This window comes from Molothrus aeneus, chromosome 1, assembly GCF_037042795.1.
Source record: "Molothrus aeneus isolate 106 chromosome 1, BPBGC_Maene_1.0, whole genome shotgun sequence".
NCBI lineage: Eukaryota > Metazoa > Chordata > Aves > Passeriformes > Icteridae > Molothrus > Molothrus aeneus.
Window position 1 is genome coordinate 68064664 of NC_089646.1, and position 19453 is coordinate 68084116.

A 19453-nucleotide genomic window follows, 5' to 3' on the forward strand; every position below is an offset into this window, starting at 1 on the left:
TGCCAGACACCTTTCTTCTTAATCAGCACCTCTGGGCTCACCACACTACATCTGAACTGTGAGTGCCTTCCTTCTCTAAATGTTATTTCATTTTTGTACCTTTCCTTGAGACTTGTCAGCCCATGGACTTCTTTTTTTTTTTTTTTTTTTTTTTTTTTTTTTTGGTAAGAATGCTGGCTCAGCATAAACCAGCGAGGGATTACATGGAACTGTGCTCAGGGCCCTGACAAACAGAGACATAACACAGCAGACTAGATCGGAACTGAGCCTTTTGTTTTATTACATTGTGCCTTGCAGGCTCTTGGTCCTTCCTGCCCTGCCCATCCTCAGCCTTTCATTTCACAGCCTGAGCAGAAGTCCTACACAAACCATTGAAAGCAAGTTACCAGACCCTGATCCTCACACTGCTGTGACTTGTGTCAAATTATAGCTGAAGTGATTTGCTAACCCAAACCCAGGCAATAATCTGATCTGTGGGGAGAAGCACTCTAACACTGCTGTGCTGAGTGGCCACAGTGGTACAAGCACTGTCAGCTTTTCCCAGCAGCTTTTTGACCTACTGAAGCCTGCGCGCGTGTACTGAGCAACTGATGACAAAGGGAAAAATCTGACACATTCAGGCTGTTAAAAGGCATAAGACATATACTCTAAGTCCCAAGAAAATGCTCCAATTAAATGCAGTTTTTGAGCAAGAGTATATTTAGCCCAGCTAAAGGTTACTGCTATGCTGTGTGGACTTAATGTATTTGAAGAACATTTTAAAGAAGAGAAAGAAAAATATTTATGTTGGTGTACCATATTCAGATTATAAGAAAGGATTTGGAGGAGTACCCAAAGGTTGAGAGGTCTCTCTCAGTTAATCACATAAAGGATGGACATTTACCTGGACCTTCTGAGCCACAGGATTCAATTTCTGTCGTGAAAGGCTCTCAAAACACTTGGTCTGTCTTTGTTCAGTTCAGTCAGGCTGAAAAGTACTGCATGGTCTCGCATGCAGAAAATCTGCCACTTTTAAAATATCCATTGAGATTTCTTACAACATCCACACTGGAAGACAGGCTAAAACTTTTCTTTCAAATATCATATGAATAAACCATGTGATTCATTAATTATGACTCCTTAGCAAGCAGACAGGAACAAAAGGTCTGCTAACTTGGTTTTACAGCATACCTGAAAAATAACATAGAACAGAAGAAAAAAATGGAGATCTTATGGTAGCAACGAAGAGTATTTCATAGTATTTTCATTTGAAGGGTCGTTAACCTTTTAGAAAGCAATGCCAATATGTACTAGAAGTATGTACAGCACAGAGCTTGAAAAAGCTCAATGTAAAATACCAGATAAAAGCTGGATATAGACTTGCTTTCAAACAAAAACCCAAGCTTGCCTCCATTCTCTTATATTCAGATACAGAATTGAAAAATGTAAACTAAGAGTTGGGGAGAACTACCAAAACTGAAGGTGAAACATCCAAGTCAAGTAGGTGCCTGTATGTATTAAAAGAGAAAGGAGGAAAAATGAAAAAAAAGAAAAAAAAAGAATAAAAATAAAAGAGAAATAATAATTTAAAAGTCCCTAAGCATTACCTTATATCAGAGAAAAAAATCTGTTTCTAAAACATTGGCCATACTCTTTCTTTAGAAGAGAAAAAGGACCAAAACTAAGGCTACCAAACAGCACCAATTAAAAAAGAAATCACATTCAGCTTCCTAGAAACCATGTACTTTCCTCTGAGCTTATCCACAGTAACCTGTGCCTTTGCCATCTTCAGATTGCTTCACTACACCTGACTTACCTAAAACTGAACATGAAAACTACATGCAGCTTAGAGAAGTTAGACACCCAGCCCTCTCTTTGACCCATCCTCAACATCAGTCCATAGCATTCCAACAATCTGGGCCTTTCCCCAAAAGCCAATCTACTGCTAATATCAGTTGGAAGCTTGGATCCACAGTTTTAAAGCAAGCCAGAAATCTCATCTTAGCTCCATCAGATTGCAATCTATAAACAAAGCCACAAGCTCAGGAGCAAAACCAATCAGAAAGACAGGGGCTGAAAATGAGACTTGAGCATTTTTTACTGAAAAGAGCAACAAACATTCTGTAGGAGATCAAGGAAACCTACAAGCAGACAAACCTTCAGGAACAGTGGCAAAATCATGTCTTTCTGTAAGATAACTAACTACAGGCTGAATGCACTAATGCCAGTTATCACCAAACAAACAAATAAAAAAAAACCCAATCAACCAAAAAAATTCCCCAAACCCAAACAGCCAAAACTATCCCCCAAACTTATCTCAAACAGTATTTTGATGCAACCAAACAAGATATGCAAGAATTGCCATGAATTAAAACAAATGGATGGATGCTGCTACTGGTGTAGAGACTACTCAAATGTCATCTATCACTGTTGATTTCCCCTTTAATTATTACAGTTCTTAAAAAAACATAATCAAGCTGTACACAAAGAAACCAAACTAAAAGGTAAAAGGCAGATGCAAAAAGTATTTTACTGCTTTAGCATTTCAGACTTCATCAAGCATCCATGTCAGCTCAACTCCCCCAAAGACCAGCTGAGATCACCTGACTTGAACCTCCCTGTGCTGCTGCTGAAGAGTATTATGGAAGCAGCATTTCCACTCAATCCAGTCATGCCTGATCGCTTTGTGAGTACAAAAAGCAAGATGAGGTTGCTAACTACAAAAATCACCACAGCAGAGGAGTTACAAAACAAATACAAGCTGAGCCTGCACTCTCCCCTCCAATGCCAGGAGAAAAGAGCTGACAGTGAGATGGCAAGGCACATCCACAAAGAATTTGCTAAAGGTTAACATTGCAACTCACATTGACATCAATGACTGTAGAGTGAAAACAATGGGAAAAATTAAGAACGTGTTGCGAACCTTCAATGCTTTGCATCAGACACATTTATAATGAAACAGAATCACGGACACAACTCAAGGACATAACCAAATCATAACATAACCAAACCACAGGCCTAAATCAATCCCTATTCTGGATATATTTAAAAGTTGAATATGTGCTTAAACATTACTCAGAACAGGATGTTGACTGGTTATCAGCAGGAACTTAAACATTATCTGGTTGAAAAAAATGTTATGATCAAAAGCTGGATTTTGCTGCAGTACATCAGAGAATCATGATTGCTGTAAAACTGTTGCTTTAAAACCTAATCTTTTAAGGACTCTGAATTTTAATTGTGTGATATTCATTAGGAATGCACATACATCACAGTAAATTATTATCATGTATATGTTATTTTACCTGGAACTTTACTTTTTGCCAAATGTGAGGCCCAATAAATTGTTTCAAGAAGCGTTCATCTTCACTCCAGAACAGTCGGATGTCAGGGATATCATACAGGATCATGGCCAGCCTCTCCAAACCCAAGCCAAATGCCCAGCCAATTTTATCCTGAGCACCAGCTGCAACACATAAGATAAAAATTCAAGAGCTTAAGTTCACAACATGGAAAATTACTGATAAAATGCTCACCTATTTATTAAGAGGGAATAAAGAAAAAGGTGAAATGGCAAACCAGAAAATCTTACAAATAAGTGCCAAATGAATGATCTAAAGTCTACAGGACAGATCCTACTTAAATCAAAAACTGCAGCAAGACTGAGCACATCACTGAGTCCAGGAACCAAAAGTGACAATAAAACAAAGCCACAGCCTTGACAACCTGTGTCCAAAGTTTCAGACAAGCTTGAGAAATGCTGCATAATGCTATACATCACTACCCTTCGCTTAGAGCTGAGCATTTCCTCACTTGACTTCACTGTTTCATAAGACACATAAACATGAATTCCCTGTTCAGAGTATTTTCCTTGGTCTGACAGACCAAGTCAAGCCTACAGAGCATTAACATCATTACCAACATTTCAAAAGACCATAATTGTCTCTTTTGAGGATTCTGGAAGAAACAGAGCAATGGGATGTGAGGCACTGTTGCATTAGCATCACACCTCCAACCAGGGAAATCCTGAGCTGCTGTTCCTGGGAAAAGCCACTGCTCTCACATTAACAAGTCTCTTTTATGCAGCACTAAATATAAAAGGACAAGAATATTTAATAAAGAAAAGCTGTACAGATATTAATGATACAACATTTCTGTCAGGAAAGTAAATATTCATACCTTCCTTCATTTATAGGGCAGGAGCACTGATTCATGCAAACAGGGATCTTTTCAACACAAAAAACTAAGTCTATGTTTAGCCATCAGCCTACTGATTTTGAAATAAGCTGAGAGCCCAGAAGCCCTCACAAAGGCTCAGAGCTTTTAAAAACTTAAACAAATGCCTAAACAAACACACCTGCAGAATGGATGTGTGCATGTGTGACAGACTTGACTTCACACCATCAGCACTTGCAGTGTGCTCCTGAGTCACACAACATCACTGTACATCTCACAGCTATGCACCAGGGCCACAGCAGCCCCTCCAGTATCAATTTGAACTAATTTTTTGGAAACTTTGAATTCAGCAGGTTTCCCATCTTCCTGCAGGAAGGTGTAAGCACAAGTCTTATTTCTGACCCTTGTCTCTGCTATCAGAAAGGAAACAGCTCCCATTGTTTAGGCACTGATGACAGACATGCTGAGTTATCCTGTTGTGTTCAATGCTGAGACTAAACAGGCCTGAATTCTGTTCAAATAGAGAAAGGCATACCAAGCTTGGGAAAAGAGACACTCACAACTTCAATTCTATTAATTCACCTGAACTTGCCTATTTTTCTGGAATAACGGGTCCTCGGCAGAGGCTGTGTCTCACCTGCTGCGTCAGCAGTAGTTACATCAACTTGTAAGAGCACTTCATAGAGGAGTCAGGATATTCTGCCTGACCCTCCTCATGTGCTCAAAGGTAAGATTTTTCACTTTCTGACATTTGAAAGCAGACAGTTCATCAACTGAAGTGTGGAAGTCCTAGAAAATAGAGGACTGGGTGTGAACTCATGGCAGAGATGCTGAAAAAAGTGCTTAGACCAACCAGCAGACTATGACCAGCTCTGACTCTGGAAACCTGCAATCCATGCTACATTACATGAAGAACTGCACAACTTGCTTTTGCTAAGTTTTAGAGAAAACAGAGTGACTACAAAGAACGTATTGAAATTTGTATTTGGGAGCGATTCCGAGCTTTGTCTTTAAGCATAGACCATAAACTGCTCCTCTTCCATGCTAAAAGTACTACTCCTCTCCATACACCAGTATATTAAAGTAATTACATCTGTATGGCTGTGAAAAAGGGAATATAATTCATTGCAATGGTGCTGCTTCTTCAAACTTCCAGCTTGCCTTTCCTAGATCAGCAACTCCTGCCTCAATGACAGAGCTCCTATTCATTCCAGAAGTACCAAATTTTCACATACATATATGGGCATTTCTGTAGATAACCCCCTCCTCCAGATGTAGAGTAAAGCACCAGGAGCAATATCCATGAGGGTTCTGAATGGTCACTGCTTACTCTCAACAGAGGCATTAAACCTGAAACCTAAAGATGCTAGAATAAGCACTAGCATTATTAATTCAGAGATGCTCAATAAAGTATACATGATGGGGGTGATGATCCTCCTTCCTCATACTAGTGATGATTCCTGGTAGATCAGACAGGAAAAAAAATATGACAGAAGAGAAGAACAGGTGTATATTCTGATTAGCAGAGCCTTACATTTATAACTTGAGCTTTTTATTATTTTAATATGAGAATGGTTTTCACTGTAACACCTTTTTCCTCAGTGACTTGCTATCAACTTGAACTCTTCAATGAATGTCTAGATTTTGTATCAGCAACTTCTTTTCTATTCAGGTTTTCTTGGTTGGTTTGTTGGTTTTTTTTTAGAAGGACTGGGACACTTCACAGGTTTTTTATTCATAGCAGACCAAGAAATTCTGCTATCTGCCTAGCAGCTCAGAGCATTGTCATCTGAGCTACGATTAAACACCTATTCACCAAACTGAACTTGTCTTTTGAATGATCCTTGTACAATTATCAGCCTTCAAACCACAAGCTTCTCAAATGTCTCCAGTGAAAGCTGTATCAGTGAAGAATTACCTCTACTCAGACAAAATAAATGAAAGAAAAAGGAAAATTCAGATTATTAAAATTCCTCTTCAAATCAGCACTAGCAAATCTCTGCACTCTGAATCTTCAGTTATTTTGTCTCTGATCTCTTCTCCAACTTTCTATTTGTAAAGCTCCAAGTCAATGAAGCATTCACTTAAGTCATTTGAACAACTTCCTTGGGGGACTCAACAAGATTAATGCATGCTTCTAAACACATTTCTGACTGGAAATTATCAGGTGACTTAGAAATTAAATGAGCCAGTAATCATCCTGTTGAGTGAGGGAACCCATAGCTTTCCCAACACAAATACATGTTTAAATGCACCAAATTTTGGCAAGTATTATGCAAAGAAGTCAAGTGAATGTGAATCAACAAGACAGGAAGAGTGAACACAGAACTGCATTAAATATGGCAAAATGAAAATTGAGGTTTTGATGAGGGGACCTGGCCAAAGCAGCAGATTCCAGGGACCTGGTGGGGCAATCATAGCATCACTGCTTGAAATAACACAGCCCAACAGATAAAGATTTCCTGACACATGAGCTTTCCCCAACTGGCCATCAAAGATTTTTATACTGCCAGGCTCCTGCTGCCTCACATGAAAAATTTGACTCCTCACCAGAAGAAAATTGCTGGAAGCTTTGCTTGTCAGGTAGCCAAAAGATGGAGGAGGAAAGGACAAAACAGTTTGACTGGCTTCCCACACTGGGAGCTAGGACAGCCCAAATCTGATGTCAGAGGGTTGCACCATTGCAGCTCTAACAGAGAAGCTCAAGAATCCTTATCTTCCTTGATAAGTCATATCTATTTATCCTGGACTTAAGCTTCAAGCCCAGGTGAATCAGTTTACATGTAATGTAGACCAAGCAAGTCATTCTCCAAAAAGCAATGTTAAATGAAAGTTAAATTTGCTCAGTCAGGATTGGAATCTTCCCAATTATTCGCTAAGGCATAAATAATGACCTGCCAGAATTAATGGATTATATTGCCCTGAATCCTCAGAAAAAAACACAGACAGAAACACTCAGCCTCTCAAGGAGTGTGAGGCAAGACATTCTGCTCTGTACAACAATTTTAAGACATAATTTGCAACATAGTATTAGTAACAGGTTGACAAAACTTTTTTGGTTTACATTCCAGTCATACTTATTTTTGTATCGATACTGGCTTTTATTTAAGAATTTTTGCTACTTCTGTAAAACTGCCAATAAAGAAATCTTTCTTTCAATAGATCATAAATCGAGTCTTCAAATTGTCATACTCAGCAGTTATTGAGAAGTGAAAGAAATTAAATTTTGATCTTGGATTGAGGCAAAAACATGAATACACAACAGCCTGCATAGAAGGTGTTCTTCACAAAATGCACAAAAACTAATACACCCAAAGTATGAGTAGCTGAAATCTGGGATGAGTTCCAGAAGCAAAGACCTGAATTTGATCTCCTCCTTTCAGTCCAAACTATGACTGTTAATGGAGCCAGTTCTAGAACTGAAATGGTAGGAGAAGGGGTGAACAGATTCTCAAGGGCACATGGATTACACATCATGTTTTACAAAACAAATCAGCTTTAAACTGTATAGAAAGTAAGTTATAGACATAATGAACACGCAACTTGACACAAAATACCACAAATTCTGGAAACAAATGCCAAGGCCCAGATTTGAGTTCTGTGTGATTAATGGACAGCTTACGAATCAGGCTTTGAAAAACAGGTTCTGCAAAATAAATATTTACTTATTTCTAGAGACTAGGAATGCATAGTCTACATAATTGCCACAGTAATGAGGCAAACATGTTTACTTGTGTTAAAAATAAGCCATTATAAATTATATCTTTATTATTTCCATAAGTTATTTCAGCTAAAACTCCCATATGTAGGGAGTAAAAAGCTTTACATGGAAAAAAAGTAATATTAAGGCATCAGTCTAATAGAGAAGAGCTTCTGAAACTGCAAGGTCATATGGCTGGAATTTTAAGCAAGTGAGGCCAAAAAGCTTACCCAAGTTTTCTCTGAACTCCTCTCCAGTGAAAGCAAAAATCAAGACCATCACAGCGTTCTCTTGTAATTCAGTTAAACTGATGTATTCAGGCTCCTGTGTGCAACTCAGCTTATATTACACCCTAAAATGAGGACTTGGCATTCAGACTATGCATGCTAAAAAAGCCACTCTTCAAAAACTCAAGAAAAGAAGTAAACATTCAATTACGCCCATTCTATGTAAAGAGAACTTATCTTTCTGAATCTCATCTGTGGAATAATTTTCTAACAATAATAGTCACTTTGAGACCACAGCTATTTCTCCTGGGTCAGACTGCTCTGTTCTGTTCTCTCCATTTGAAAACTAAGCAAAAGAACTTTAAAGGTTTCGAATAAGTTTTACTAAGTATGTTTATTTTTGTTCTATAACCAAAAGAGCCATGTATATACTAAAAGAATAGTCTGCTTAAAAAATCTACCCAGGGAAGCCATCCACCAGATTCTGCTTTCTCCTAATATGTAACTAACATTCATTCTACCATTTTACCAATATTTCAACTAGTCAAGTAGCTGGGAAGAAAACATTTCTGATAGGGAGAAATTAATGACCAGAGCAGAAGAGGACAGGAAAACTAGATTAGTAAGAAGAGGAAAGAGTAAACCAAAGCAACAACAAGGAGAAGCTCTCCCTATTTTTTCCTACCTTCAATTGATACTTTTAACTTCAATTTTTTTCATCTTTCTGCTTCTGAAGTTATGAATTCCTCAGTCCTCCTTCCTTGCTCCTTTCCATCTTCCTACTTTTTCCCAAGACCATCTCTCTGGTTCCTGCAAGCTCTCCTAAGAATTCCCAACATAATCAATGACAAATCCTCTATTAAACAGAACCTTACTTACACCCTAGGATATTTTTTCAGCGTTCATAACCATACACTGCAATAGCATTCTACCTTTCAAATTATGTACAATAAAGCATCCACTTAACTCCCAAGAGCAATTCAAGACATTAGTCAGTAACTATAAATACTTTAATGGTATATGGTTTTCTATTTCTCTGTATTTCAGCCTGCATAGCTGAACAAATGGCTTGCTTAGTTTTTGAGGGTTTTTTTCCTTACTCCTGTCTCAAGGCTGAATGTTTTCAATGGATGACAGTGCAATTTGCTGTCCTAATTTATGTCACAGAGCAAAAAATTAATTGACTCATTCGCTCTTTTCCCCCTGGCTCTGCCTGCAGGCTACAGTATTGCTCTTTTTGTTCCTTGTATGCAAAAGCAAACTCCAATTCCTTTTTTTATGTTTTGTTCATTCAGGAAAAAGCTGGATTTTGAGAATTTGGGCCTTTTAATATCTTCTAATATTGTTAAATCTCCCTAGACACTGGGGCCACGGAGATTTGAAAAAATAAATGCTATAAAGAAATACATGAGGAGCTCCCACATGAGAGAAAGACTAAGCCTATGATACAGTTCAGAAATTCAATTATGAATCTCATTTTTTCAGGGTGTAAGTACAGATTCTCTTCACATATATTCATTGCCCCAGATGCAACTTTCTTGGAAAAATTTCACCAAAGTTGACTTCTTAGTGTCTTACAAAATGGCCTTTCCTTGCAGAACAACACAGAGCAAGGAACAAGAACACGAAGATCATCACAATGTGGGACAGTCTTCACAAGATTAAGACATCCTCAAAAGATCCAGAGGTAGCAGTTTATCTATCATAGCACAGGACACTGTTCAGCATGTTCAATATTCCTGTTCAAGAATCAGAACAGCCAGAACACCTGCATATATATAAAAAGGTTAAAAAATATGTTCAGCTGACAGCAGCACACTCTTGTGATTACTCCAAAAGCTTGACATTGCACAATAAATTCAACTTCCATGGGCAGGGACTGATACCACATTTTGTTTTTCTACAGCATGTACCATAAAGAAGCCTTGAGTTTATGACTGGGGTTCCTTGGCTTTACAATATATAAAAATAATAGACAGATAAGGTTTACGATTTAGGTCCTCTGCCACAAACTCATTCTTGGGAAGAAAGTAATGAAAAGCCTTATGATCACTTAGGCATCACTTTTCTTATAACTGGAGTTGGGATAATAGTCCTTCCTTTCCAGAATGATTTAGGTAAGACACACAATAAATGTAAAATATTGAATTTCAAAATCTTTCTGTCAATAGTTCTTCAGTATTCTGATGGTAAAGCTGAGAGAAGATTTCATACTGAACTACAGCATTTATAGTCCAACTTCAATGAACTCCAATGAATTCCACTACATGTGTTTTGTATCAGCTCTGACAAGGTTCTGGGTATACACAATTTATTTATTTTTAAGAAGGCACAACATAAAAGGTCTGGGTGTATTTAAATGTATTGTCACATAGCACAGGATCAAAAAATTTTGTTCAGAAGCACTACTCCCAGTTTTTCTTTCTTCTTACTAGAGAACTACTCCATCAGCTCTGTGCCACAAGAGCTTGAAGGACATTTCTTGCTTTTGCTCATAAAGGGCTCTTCAAAGAGTCGCTTCCCAAACCAAGCCTACTTATTGATCCCCCATCTTCAAAATTTTGACCATTGCATGTTGCTGGACAAAATATTTTCTGTCAATAGGTCTCATGCTATTAAAGACATAGATGTGATTTAAACATGTAATTACAGACATTAGCAAATGGGATTTGAAGACAATGTCACAAAAGACCTTCTTGCATTTTTCGCTATATTGCTCCTGAGTTCAGTGTTTCCAGCTGGCATTTGTCAAACCTGAACACCTGCAAATACCTTTATCTGCACCTGTAAAACAGCTATGGATGCTTAACTAGTCTTCCGGTACATTTTGTACATAGGTATGTAAAAAGGGAAAGTATATAGCTGTAGCACAGACACCTCAGGAGACTCAATTCTGTGCCCCAGGAAAAGACATAGTGAGCCACAGCCTGCTCTTCCTCCCAGGCCTAAAATCTCCTGTTTCCTCTCTCATCTTCATGTTCCTAGGAGCACTCAGATGGAGCAAAACCTGAACTTACAAATTAAGTTCTTCAGCTTGTCGTGCACTGCTTGACTTCTGTGAAGCAACAACCCTTTGAAATGCATCACCAGGTAAAGGACTTGAGCTGTGCCTAATCCTATACCTGCTCAGTGGCACTGTGAAATGAGCTCTTCTGGGGCAGAAACTGAAAGGTTTCACTCAAGGCAAAAGAGTTCTCCCTCCTACCCAGTTCATGTTTTGGTCATTTACAATTTGATGACTATGAATATATTCTCTTGGGATCTGGGGAGGCTTCCAAGCAGATGCAGAGGTATCTGCAAGAATATGCTGAGAAGCAACATAATTTTGGGCAACACTGGTGGCTATTTAACCAGTAACTAAACATTGCAAAGCATCTGATCTAAACCAGATCCTTCAATTCTACTGTAAATAGGGAGAGAAAACCACAAATAATTATTCACTCTATCTATGATAAGAAATGCAGAAATAAACACTTAATTTTTAGACATGTAAATCAGGTTAGATGAATTTGACTCTATGCATTCATTTCAGCTTCAAGTTTTACTATGAAACTAGCATCACTGTATAATTACAAGGAAAAGAACAAAAATCTTTCATCTCAGAGGAATCACCTCATGTTAATATCTCTTTTAGATTTCTCTCTCAAATTTCTTTTAATTATTTTCCTCATTTCTAGCAACTTCTTTAATCATTTCGGTACTTAGATGATACAAATGCAATGGAAATTACGTTTCAAGTACTCCCCTGTCCTTATTTCCCTCTTCCTGCACTGCACAAAGTATCTACAGTCACTTAAAAAAATTGTAAGTTATATAATTTATTTCAAGTCATCTTATTCATCAGTAATACTAAAGAATTACAGCCAGACCTCCATGCTTTTCTTGCTTATGAGTAGAACATTTAGGTTAGTGATTATCTTTAAAATTATGCCACCATCTCCATATGAAATAGGTGACAAAAAAATGTTTAAAATGAAGTAATTGTTCCTTAAAGTTCAAAGTAACTCTTTTTCATTTACTCAGATTTGTACAAAATTCATGAGTTCTGGCAGCAGTACTTTTTTTTCTCTGAAGTACAATGATTTTGTTAAAAGGTGACATAAATTGTATTAAAATTTGGCATAAAGTGGTTGAAGTAGCTTCACACAATACAATATTACCAGCTATTGGAGATGAAAGAAATGTAACATCATAAAGTCTCACCTAAAATATATAAGAAAAGCTTAGGAAAAGACAGAAGAAAAAGTTTTGCTTGAAATCCTTGAAATTATTAATTGAAGCACATCAGCTGTTTTTTGCTTACTCTTGCCATGCAGTTGACAAGGCATGTAAAAGATGATGGAACAGATACACGAGTGAGGGATGGGTTGCAGGATGACCCTGCAACTACCCTCTGCCTAGCTATACATACACATACATCTACATATATGTACTCTATAGAACAGTTTACACCATTACACAGGGGCCAACAGCACCAAACAGACCAGCTTTATTTACCTGTGAATGAGGAAGGATTTTCCTTAGAAAAGATTCCAAGAAGACTAAGACTGCCACATAAAGCAATCAATCTTTCATAGCTACTTGAAAAAAAGCCCCATGTTTCTCCCACTATGTTCATATAAATTCTCAATTTTGTCTAATATTTTGTATATGTAATAGAGATGTGTACACATGGAATTACTCTACAATACTTGTAATTATATTACACTGATGACTCATAAGAATGTGATGATATACAACAGAATACTTCCATTTTTCAGTTTTCAATTTAAAACATCCAGAAAATGGCCCACAAAAGCGAGCCTTAATACAACACTTGGTGTTTCAATGAAACATTCAGATATTCTGAAAAAGTAGAATTAAGGTTGCCTGAGGAACACTAAAATGCTCTCATCTTAGCAATACATTATGATGCTGCCTGCAGTGAGACAAACAAGTATCAATCTTTCCATGAGAGTTTGCTCTGCTCAGCACATAGAAGAGACAATGGTTAATGGTCCCTGCTCACATTCCTTGTATTGCTGAACACGTACCCCAAGTGCTTTGTGCACTGAGCAATACTCAAGCCAAGCTCTGAAGACACATTCTTTCTTTTATGAGCTTCCCAATGAAGCACTCGGTTCCACAATATTTAAACGTTTGCAAAATACTAGACGTCTTTTCTTTCCTTCTGCATGTCTTTGTAAGTTGGGGAAGTATTAGTGCCTCCTGTACTGAAGCTGGAACTTGGGCACTTGAAGATCAAAAGCATTCATTAATTTTGCTCCCAATCTGACATACCTGGGGCCCGATGTTTCTAAGCACCAAGGAGATCATGGGGTTTAATGTGTTCAAAGTACAGCTCCCTATCACTACAGCTGCTGCTGTGAGCACTTGACCCTTTTGCAAATCAGACCCCCTGGTCTCAAGTCAGGCACTGGGACAACAAAAAGCACACAGTAAGTGGCCACATGTGAAAAATTTAAGTTCAAAGATGTTGCTACACTCAACGAGGAACCTTTTTCCTCAGGAAGGAAGAGAAGGCAGAGCAGCATTCAAGGGCACAGACTGCTCTTTCCTGCTGTCATTAAAGGCACCCATTTCATGCTTTCCAACTACTGCCTTAGTGAGGCAGACACTCGTTAGAGCAGTATCCTCCACCAAAGCAGTTCAAATTCATCCACAGAGAAATGATTATCCTGGAAACTGAGTAAAATAATGGTCCTTCATAGGAGAAGAAGCAAACTCAGCAATGTTCTTTGCTTTCTAAACACTCCTAACCTCCAGGATGCCCAGGATGCTGTAGGATGATGAATGTTTCTCTGTCTCATTGGGATACAGCACAAAAGTTCCAAGGGAGCAAGTCTCCTGTGTCCTGGGAGCGTGCCAATGGATGCCTACAGCCCTGGACTGAACTGCAGAGAGCCTGACTCAGCCACATGAACATTGGATGAGTTCAGCTGACAGCAGAGAGCCCACACTCATGGACCAGAGAGCCCACACTGCAAGTCTGTAGAGGAAACCAGAGCTAAACAAACTGCTGGGGATGAAAATGTCTGAACCCTCCACCCCAGCAGAGCTCTGCTTTACCCTGAGGCCCAGACTCTCAGAAAGACAGTGCTACTTACTGAACACAGACATACACCTCTTCTATGCCTTTTTTGCCTCCCCCCAAAATAACAGTCTCCTTCAATGAGCACACAAATCTGCAAATAAGGTGGGCTATAGATAGACTTAGACTTGACTAGAAGTTGACTCAAAACTACAGCAGTATATAATCAGAAGCCCACTGAAGTCAACAGCAAAAAACCCAAACATGCAGACCTCAGTACAGTTCCTTCCTCACCAAACATCACCTCATTCCATGCTCAGAGCAGGGGCATGGAGGACAGAGCACAGTCTCTATCCCAGAGTCTCAGCAGGGATGAAGAGATGTGCCCAAGTGTGTTCTCTGTGTCACTGTCACAGCCACTCAATGGGAAAAATCTGACCTCCACTCAGTGAGTTTTGTGTCTTCCTTGTGGATGGTGTGCATGGAAATATTCTGATAAGCATACAACATAAAGGAAAGGATACTGCTTTGATTAGATGGTATTTTAATTCACTGCTAAAATATTTAAATGAATTATCAGAGAAGACTTTTTATCTGCTTCTCTTTCTGGACTATAAGAAGAATAATTTCTCTTGCTCATTTGAAGAACTGCAATTTAAGACCCCTTATTAAAGAGATTCCCTTCTCTAAAAAAGTCACTAGCTCTCTAGATAATATTCCTTTTTTGCAGTTGGTAATTAATCTCTTGTTATGTACTGAAGTTAATTTTGTAAAGGTAGTGCACCACTGACACCTAAAGAAATTAATGATAAAGGAAATGTTAGACCCCCTAAATCTCTAACTCCTATGTAATGGCAATTCATGAAATAGTATTTTCTACTGTAATCTTTTTTTAAGCACTAGACAAAGAGGATGCTGTGTTTTTAAGATTAACTTGCCTTACCAAATTGTGTATTTTATAGCCATCAGAAATATAATTAAAAGAATAATCTTTCTACAAAATAAACATACAGTTAGTATTTAATTATATCTTTTTTTCTTTACAAATTGAAAATTGACAGTAATTGCTATAGAAACTCATAACCAGTCTGGTAATTTTTGCCCTGCACTCATGTAGAGAAGTCCATCTTGAATATCAGTCCCATTTGTCAATAGAGGAGAATCTGAAATAAATTAACATTTAGTTTTACAGGACAGATACTAATTGGGTTGCTATTCTGTCACTGTGTAAATTTTCAGTGACCTTTCCAAAAAAGAAAGAACAAGTCAATAGAAACTGTTTCTTCTTTACTTTCTCCACCCCCATTTTAATTTTTTTTTTTAACAGCCATCTGGAGTTTCTTAATCCCTTTACAGAAACACATAGTTTCTTTTTTTTTTTTAATTTTTTAAGGTAGGAAGAATATGCTAGGCAGTTTGGTTCTTTTTTTTTTTTTTTTTTTTTTTTTTGTATTTTGCATTTTACTTTAATGGAGGTTTTCCAAGCTTTTTATCACAACTACCATATTCACAGCAAATAACATCAAGTTTTCCAGCACAAAGCAGCCTTAGGTCTTGCTTCCCTCCTCACTCTCTCCCCTGCTCAGGAAATGGAAAAAGATAAAGCAACAAACTAAAAACACAGAGGGGTCACCTTTTAACAGCTGATGCACATTTGTACATCTTTTAAAGAAATAGCTGAATACATACTAAGTTTATCTTCATATACCCACTGAAACTCACTGAATAACAGCATTTATAAATGTAAGTTATATCAGCATAGCTGTGGATAAAGACTGAATCAGCTCAAATCCCATTACTCACTGTGCCACCATGGGCTCTGAACCCTTCCCTCTGCTGGGCAAGGGATCTTGCTAATATTAAAGGCAATGGAAACCCATAGCTGCTTCAAAAAGTGGCATGATGAGCTCTAGGAATCCTCTGCCTCTCTCCTGAAAGCAAAGCTGGATGCACGTGCACGCAGCACAGGAAGCAAACAGGAGGAATTAAAAGTCTGAGTGTAGTTCCAGAGCCGTGACCTCACCAGGATCGCAGACACGATGGGACAGCTCACTTCACTGCCGTGATAGATGGGTACAGGCTCTGCCGGGAGCAATTTAAAACATGACTAAACAAAGCCCAGGGCAAACTGTTCTGTCTGGACTTGTGCTGAGCAGGGGGCTGGACCACAGAGCTCAGGAGGTCCCCTCAGACACACATGATTCTCTGAGGATGGCTTTGTGTGTGTGCTCATATTTCTTTATAGGAAAATCATGCTCAGTCTTTGCTTAGGAGGAATTTTCAGGCAGGAGAAAGCTCAAAATATTAACCTCAACAGAAAATACATAGAAATTACACATGATTCCAGTGGGCTTCAAAATAAAAGGAGCCTGCAAGACTGCATCATAACATTGCCAAAAAAAAAAAAAAAAGGAGGCTAAACATGGCACTGTGATTTTCTTTCTCAGTAGATTACATTTTAAGCTAATATGCCCTGAGGTAATTTACATGCAAATTCCCTGTCAATTTTTTCGGCAGAGTGGTGAATGGTTAAGCATGTCATTTGGGGTTTTTATATGGCAACATCCTTCAAGCAGCACCTTTGGCTTACCTTCCCCATGAAACCACAATCAGAAGAACTTCTATAAATGTCACTTGTTATTTATGGAGCACTTCATCATTTCAAGGCAAAGTGGACAAACACGTTAATATTTAACACAGCTCTTGGGATTATGGCACCATTTTACAGATGAGGGAGAGAAAAGGGCTGCAAAATCTCCTCTAAGAAAAGCTGATTTTGGGTGCCCATTCCTGAGCTTCTGGGGATTGGGAGACCTAACAAGTTCCTGCCATACAGGTTATGCAAACTGTCTAATAATTTATGATACATAGGAAGGACTCTTAGTCTTAGAGCCAGAACCCACTACTTAATAGCTTTTTTTTCTTTAAATGAAAACAAAATTTCACACATGGACTCACACACTCCTTTATTGTAGAATATTTTACAGTCAACAAGATTTTAAGGGTTCCCACAAGTTTCTAAAGATACCATATGTCCAATTACACAAGACACTGAATTCTGCAAAGGATCAGCTAATATGGTAAACTGCTGAGCTTCACATCCTGTAAAATCTATGCAGGTCTTGAAAACAATGTTAAACAGTATTTTTTGCCTTCTTTCCTTAGATCTTTAGAAATAATTATTCAGATTTTATTTTAATATTTTGGAAAGCAGAAACCTGTGCCAAGAATACAGCACTTCCTACCATAATCACAATATAAATCACTCAAATCAAATAGATTGTGATGAAAACACACAAAAATTTAATTGAAATTAAATATATGAAATAACAGGAATTACCAAATCAACACACAGGTACGTAAAACCATCTAGACCAAAGGGAATTACACGCTGCAACTCGTCCATTACTAGTAAGGGTGGAAAATTGATAATGCAAAGCAAAAAACTCTCCTGGAAGACAACCTCACCATCTGGCTTATCTCAAACCCAAAGGGAATTAAACAATAAAAGATAATAATTTTCCAGCAGTGATGGAGCAGTGCAGCGTGGGGGACAAGAACCAGGCACAGCTGAGAGACTAATGTTTATGAAGCATTTTTGTAACACAGTTCTTTATGTCTTCTAGCAAACATCAAGCCTTAGGGAAGTCCTACAATTAACCTTGGCTTCTAAATGATGAAATTTGAAGTATACTAGCCATTTGCTCAAAGGAACCAAGTGACCAATTAACTAAGTGAACAACATGACTCAGAATTATTCATTTCTAGAATTGATGTCCAAATCACAGAAATGCACTTCAACAGAAGTTTCTGTATTCTGCCCCAACTTTGTGAAGCTTTTGAACTTCCAAATGTATTAAATTCCACAAGGTGATGCTGAGTTAACAGAATATTAATTATACAGTTTCAAATTAGTTCATCTAATCAATAACCTACTAATACTGTTTTTGAGGAATTTGCTATGACAAACTGAAAACAAGCAAGGATTTGCATTTAAAATTCCTAAACAGTCCATTTTATCAGAAGAGACTATAAGCTTCCTTACTAATCTCAAGATTGGACATATATTGGAAAGTTGCACATAATAAAATTTATGATTGCAAGTGTGGAGTGTACTGTCTGTGTGGGATAATAAGCATCATCAGGTTTTGGTTTATCAGCAAACTGGGAAGCATTCCTTGCTAGAAAGAATGACACGGAATATTTGGTTACCGCATTTCTCTACTGTAGGTTTTCCCCTTGTTTTTCTCTGATACAAATGTTACTGGCCATGAGATAGATGAGTGAGATCAAGCACTCCTCAGCTGGAGCACAGAACTTGATAACCTTCCTCATCTCTTTTTCATTAACATACTTTTAAAATATGCATACCTCTAAAAATGCAAACCACCAAATCCTATAACATTCTTATAGTTGCACAGGTATGACTTAAGATTAAATTATTATAAACACAACAGAATGATCACAATTTCATTTTACTTTTCAGTGTCTAAGATGTATTGCACACGAGTTGCAGATAATTGTAAGAGGTTTTTAGCTTCTGAGCAGTTTCCATCATGACTGCCTGCTTTCCTGAAAAATTTAAAATGTCATCAACCTTTTAGAATACAACCAGATTAATCAAAGTGTCCTTGGATAATTATCACATGAAGTTACCATCTATGTTCCCATAAGCTTTCTTGCTATTAAATATATGTAATTCCCCCAAGCCAGGTAAGATGGGATAGGCTCTAAGACATAACAATCTTTAGATGAATATAAATCCTTCCTACTTTTTGTTGTCACAATAGAAATATAAGCTCTTCTGCCAAACTCCAAGAAAGAATCACCACTAGCAGCAGATTTTGGTACGTATTCATTTTGACTTCTCAAAAATCAAACCAAATAAATAGAGCTTGCCTATGCAGAAATGCATTCAGATAATAAAACTAGTATGTGTTTTTCATAGGTAAAAAAATGCTATAGTAATGTATAAATCCTCATTTTGGATTTAAAATAAATCCTGTATATATCTATGCAACCTAGAATCAAAATTATTAAGCTTATGGATTCATGTAAAGAAACTCTACTCTGAAACAAGCTTGCAGTTTATGTGCAATTGGTCAGAACTGGAACAAGCATGAAGGGCAGAACAAAAGACCCCCCAAGCACAAGAGCCCAAGATGGAAAGCAGAAGAAGAGGTAAAAAGGAGAAAAAAACACCAACCCACATTTGCACAGACTGGACTGCATAACAAGCTCAGCTGGTGTGAATTAGTATAAAAGCTCCTCCAACATCAGTGAAAGCTGTGCCAATTCACACCAGATGAGATCTAAGCTGTCACTAGCCAAATGGCAAAG

The 19453-nt window shown here is 37.8% G+C and overlaps 1 protein-coding gene across 10 annotated transcripts in view; it reads right to left on the bottom strand.

The window, feature by feature from the left end:
- Positions 1-19453, bottom strand: part of FARS2 (phenylalanyl-tRNA synthetase 2, mitochondrial) — a 231445-nt gene that overhangs the window by 91793 nt on the left and 120199 nt on the right. For all 10 annotated transcript variants that reach the window (XM_066558789.1, XM_066558825.1, XM_066558774.1 and 7 more), the window contains one exon: positions 3285-3445. In XM_066558789.1, the coding sequence (XP_066414886.1) occupies positions 3285-3445 (161 nt within the window). The remainder of the gene's footprint in view (positions 1-3284; positions 3446-19453) is intronic.